We start from the raw sequence: 5,959 nt of genomic DNA, 5'->3' as shown, positions 1-5,959 counted from the left end.
TCAAATGTTGGTATTATAATAGTAAAGTATAACTTTTTCATTAGGTATGTTTATATAGTGCTGTTTGATGTTGCTCAAATGTTGGTATTATAATAGTAAAGTATAACTTTTTCGTTAGGTGTGTTTATATAGTGCTGTTTGATGTTGCTACAGTGTTGGTATTATAATAGTAAAGTATAACTTTTTCATTAGGTATGTTTATATAGTGCTGTTTGATGTTGCTCAAATGTTGGTATTATAATAGTAAAGTATAACTTTTTCGTTAGGTGTGTTTATATAGTGCTGTTTGATGTTGCTACAGTGTTGGTATTATAAAAAAAGTTATACTTTACTAGTTAGATATGTTTATATAGTGCTGTTTGATGTTGCTAAAGTGTTGGTATTATAAAAAAAGTTATACTTTACTACATTAGGTATGTTTATATAGTGCTGTTTGATGTTGTTCAAAATCTGGAAATGTATTTTTGAAACACTTTTTGCATCTTCTTGTTGTTCTAGCAGTGAAACACTGTACACCACACACAGGATATCATCATGTGTCACACAGAGAAGTGATTTTATGGTTCTAATAATATAACACTGCATACCACAAACAGGATATCATCATGTACCACACAATGATGTTGTGGTTCTAACAATAAAATGCTTCACAACACACAGAGGACATTATCATGTACCATACAGTGAGGTGTTGTTGTAGTTCTAACAATAAAACAATGCATTCCACAAACAGGATATCATCATGTATCACACAGTGATGTTGTGGTTCTAACAATAAAAAACTGCACAACATGTACAGGATGTCATCATGTACCACACAGTGAAGTGTTGTTGTTGTGGTTCTAACAATAAAATACTACACACCACAAACAGGATATCATCATGTACCACACAGTGATGTTGTGGTTCTAACAATGAAAAACTGCACAACATGTACAGGATGTCATCATTTACCACACAGTGAAGTGTTGTTGTTATAGCAACAACACTGTGTGGTACATGATGATATCCTGTTTGTGGTGTGTAGTATTTTATTGTTAGAATGATGTGAAGAATATTATTGTTAGAACCAAACAACACTTCACTGTGTGATACATGATGATGTCCTGTGTGTGTGATGTGAAGAATATTATTGTTAGAACCACACAGGACATCATTATGTACCATGAATGCCTAACAATCTGATATTCTGCTAGTGTAATTGCTTTAGTATTCTTTGAAAACTAAGTAAAAAAATGTAAAGCATGTAATAGTCTACAATAACACACTGCTACAACCAAGGCTCACCAAAAATAAAAACAATTTATTAAACTGTAATGCCACTTGGAATATAATTTAGCACTTACAAAAAACACAGTTAAAAACACATGCCAGGTAAGGACTTGATACTAGTGCTAATGAACAATAAAGCATAAATATTAATTATTTCAACTAGGAAAAAGAACCAGAAGAAGAAAACCTAATACCAAAACATCAACAACAACACAATATTCAAAAATCACTTTTCTGTATTAAAAAAACATTAAGTGACAAACAGCAATATTTCACTAGCTATATTGTTCACTATCTCGTGACTCCGTATATGAGGCTTATGGCAGAGTATTTATTCACTCCATTATGTCATGAGAGTACATCTCGTGTGACCCTAAATTTACATAATTGTTTGCTGCATCAATAATATCTGTATGTCACCACTAGGAAAGCTGGTGACAGTTTTATAATACATATATATATTTACTCAAAATAAAAGTGATCTGCTAGAAGGCAAGTTAGTGTTTTAATGTAACTTAAAAATTCATAAGTAAACTGAACAATAAAAGGAAGAATAAATGAACAATACACAAAACCATAACCAAAGAAAAAATAGAATTCACTATCTCATAGGTAGACACTAGAGCATCTGAAGAACACACAGGACATCAATCTCCAAGAGCCCCACCCGAAGAATACAGAGGACATAAATTCCAAAAAGTCCCACCTGAAGAACACAGAAGACATAAATTCCAAAGAATTGCACTTGAAGAACACAAAAGACATAAATTACAGAGTCCCATGTAATAAAAGAGCTGGAAGCTAAGTTGGAGGTATAAAGAACAACAGGCATCTATACTGAAATTGCAGGCTACTTGTAATAAAAAAACAAACCCAAATTGTATGTTTTTATAACAGTTCTGGGTAAAAGTGATTACAGAATTTTTATTTTGTAATTCTGACTTTGAAATGCCATCAAAGTATTCAATACATGGATTTAGAAAAAGTCATGAATGAACAACAGAGAGTCTTCTGTACATGCAAAGATATTTACATTTTTTAAGTAAAAACCATCAAGTTAACAACCTTGGCAGTTCTCATGTTAATCCCCAAGAGTCCCAACAAACAGAGAACATTAATACCCAAAAGTTCCATCTGAAGAATACAGAGGGCATTAATACCTAAGAGCCCCATCTGAAGAATACAGAGGACATTAATACCTAAGAGCCCCATCTGAAGAACACAGGGGACATTAATACCCAAGAGTTCCACCTGAAGAACACAGAGGACATAAATCCCAAAGAGTCCCAACTGAAGAACACAGAGGATGTTAAACCAACAAATCAAATCTGAAGAACACAGAGGACATAAATCCCAAAGAGTCCCATCTGAAGAACACAGAGAACATAAACCTGCAAGAGTCCTAGCAGGCCATGTTTTTTTGAGCTCTGGTTTTCATTGCTTTTGTAAAGTTTTCTCACTGTATTGTTTAAATGACAACATGTTGTTCTGTTAAAAGAATATGGTAATTACTTGTTAATCCTAGTACTTCTTATGACATTGCAGTTTGAACTTAGTCATTATTAAAAAATAGATTGTCTTAAAAAAAAAGATATATTTCAATTTTGAAATTGCTTATATTTTAAAGTTTAAAAAGTTTTAACATCTTTAAAATGAAAATTATGAATTTGATGCTGTACTTGATTGGACTGTTAAAAAATCCCAGTTCTCTAAGCAGTGTCCTTAACTGTATGTTAAGATGCAATCATTGGGACATTTCATGAGAAGGGAGCCAATACATTCTGGGATATTGTTATGAAGATTCCATTACAAGGGCAGCCAATTATTTGTTGGAAGTTTTGTCATGTCTTACACAAACTCTTGAGAGAAGGACATAAAAATGTAAGAGAAATAATTTTCATTACTGTTGGATGTAAAACTTTGTTTAATCAGAATTTGTACCAGTCTTATCTTATTCTGAAGAATGTAATGTCTACATTTTAAGTTCTTGGACTCTTTGATATCCATACTGATTCCACTTTAATTCATTGGACATCTTGGAATATGTACAGATTCCACTTTAAATTCTTGGATATCTTGATATCCATACAGACCACTTTATACTCTTGGACATCTTAATATTCATACAGATTCTACTTTAAATCCTTGGACATATGTTACCTGTACAGATTCCACTTTAAATTCTTGGATATATTGGAATATGTACAGATTCCACTTTAAATTCTTGGATATCTTGATATCCATACAGAGCACTTTATACTCTTGGATATCTTGATATCCATACAGACCACTTTATACTCTTGGACATCTTAATATTCATACAGATTCCACTTTAAATCCTTGGGCATCTTGTTAGCCATAAGGATTCCATTTTAAATCCTAGAACATCTTGTTATCCATACAGATTCCACTTTAAATCCTTGGGCATCTTGTTATCCATACAGATTTCACTTTAAATCCTTGGACATCATGTTACCCGTACAGATTCTACTTTAAATCCTTGGACATATGTTACCCATACAAATTCCATTTTAAATCCTTGGACATCTTGTTATCCATACAGATTCTACTTTAAATCATTGGACATCTTGTTATCCATACAGATTTGACTTTAAATCCTTGGACATCTGTTACTCATACAGATTCCACTTTAAATCCTTGGACATCTGTTACCCATACAGATTCCACTTTAAATCATTGGACATCTTGTTATCCATACAGGTTTGACTTTAAATCCTTGGACATCTGTTACCCATACAGATTCCACTTTAAATCCTTGGACATCTGTTACCCATACAGATTCCACTTTAAATCCTTGGACATCTTGTCATCCATACAGATTTCACTTTAAATCATTGGACATCTTGTTATCCATACAGATTCCACTTTAAATCCTTGGACATCATGTTACCCATACAGATTCCACTTTAAATCCTTGGACACCTTGTTAGCCATACAGATTCCACTTTAAATTCTTGGACATCTTTATCTGTACAGATTCCACTTTTGGTATGTGGACATCATCAGTTTGTATTAATACTCATATTGATATTTGGATAGTTTTTTTTGCATATAATTTATATTAAATCCCAGTATTTTGTTTCCTTTTTTTAGTTTCTAAGATAATGTGTATTTGAAAACAATTAATGTTGTGTCCTATGCTGAAAAACTACATGAGTATTATTTTTCACCTGCAGTTTTAACAACAATGTTTTAAATTCTTTTATAAAAATCAGCATTTTTTCATCTTTATATTCCTTGTCATATTTGTTTGAGGTAGATTTTAAAAATGAGTTATGTGAAATAAAGAATTTGTGTTTTCTTTGCAGGTAATGTCTGATTCAAACAAATACAGGTCTTCACTTGTTGATTTAGGAAAATTGTGGGTATGTTAGCCATTTTATTTAAAACTTTAGCGTGATATTTAATTGAGCAACTAAATGCTTCTTAAAATATTGTATGTCACAGCAAAATGTTACTAGCATATATGACATTAAGTAAACAAATCAGTGTGTCACAGTAAAGTATTTCTGTGTATAAGGCATTAGATAGATAAATCATGTTGTGTCACAGCAAAATGTTACCAGTGTGTATGACATTAGTGTGTCATAGCAAAATGTTACCAGTGTGTATGACATTAGTGTGTCACAGCAATGTATTATCACTGTGTATAACATTAAGAAGAAAAGCTACAATGTGTCACAGCAAAATGTTACCAGTGTGTATGACATTAGTGTGTCACAGCAATATATTATCACTGTGTATGACATTAAGAAGAAAAGCTATAATGTGTCACAGCAAAATGTTACCAGTGTGTATGACATTAGATAAAAGAATCATAGTATCATTCTGATGACAGCAGAAATATTTTCTTGATAAAGATTGTTAAGTAGTAACCCTAAGCACATGGGTGGGGATCAAAGTGTGCAAGCCTTGACCTTTTACAGAGTGCCACTCAACATGGTGTTACATACGTGATATCAGAATTATCAACTATTTAATTTACCCTACATTGATGAATTAGTGACAATTCATGGTAAAAGAGGGAAAATACAAGATACAGTATAAAGGGATACTGAAAAAAAACTGTACGCATGTGTTTTGGAGGTTCTAGAGGTTACACTCAAATACTGTATACAAACTGTACAATGGACAAAAGAAAATTACCTTTCACCTATGTCATCAATTCACAGATATATCTTGATAAAAGTACTTTTGAAACACATCTGATTTTTTTGTGTTTAACAGACTTGTACATTTTACTAAAATGTTGCCACATTTTGTATAGATGTACATAGTAATTTCAGAATTATAGTTAATATTCCTTCTTTAACTCTTTCAGCATGGGCACGGTCCCTGGGACTGACCTCTTAACCATTTTGTGCTTGTTGTGGTTTTCATTCTATAACTTTTAAATTATCAAGCGTATGGCAACGAAATTTGGCAGATTATCAGTAAACATTACAATGCTTTCATACGAAAAATATCAAATATTTTTATTAAGTATTAAGGTTTGTAAAGCAATATTTTTTCTCATGCCTTTTTTCTTCTTTTTTGCATGTTGCCTATCTATCATGCAAAGAAATTTTCATTTTAAAATTAAAAATACTTTTGTGCATTAGAAAAATTTCAAATTTCATATGTGAAATCTTTATAATGTCCAGATAGTTATCAAATGTTTCTTAAG

At 31.8% G+C, this 5,959-nt stretch overlaps 1 protein-coding gene across 1 annotated transcript in view; it reads left to right on the top strand.

Moving 5' to 3' along the window:
• Positions 1–3,001: 3,001 nt before the first annotated feature.
• The window catches only part of LOC106471796 (huntingtin-interacting protein 1-like), a 61,469-nt gene continuing 58,511 nt past the window's right edge, over positions 3,002–5,959 (top strand). The window contains exons 1-2 of the mRNA XM_022400409.1: positions 3,002–3,153; positions 4,602–4,658. Coding sequence (XP_022256117.1) covers positions 3,067–3,153; positions 4,602–4,658 — 144 coding nt within the window. The 5' untranslated portion in view covers positions 3,002–3,066. The remainder of the gene's footprint in view (positions 3,154–4,601; positions 4,659–5,959) is intronic.

This window comes from Limulus polyphemus, unplaced genomic scaffold (assembly GCF_000517525.1).
Source record: "Limulus polyphemus unplaced genomic scaffold, Limulus_polyphemus-2.1.2 Scaffold4865, whole genome shotgun sequence".
Classification (NCBI taxonomy): Eukaryota; Metazoa; Arthropoda; class Merostomata; order Xiphosura; family Limulidae; genus Limulus; species Limulus polyphemus.
Note: the sequence above shows the minus strand (reverse complement) of the source record. Positions and strands in the feature narration are given on the sequence as shown.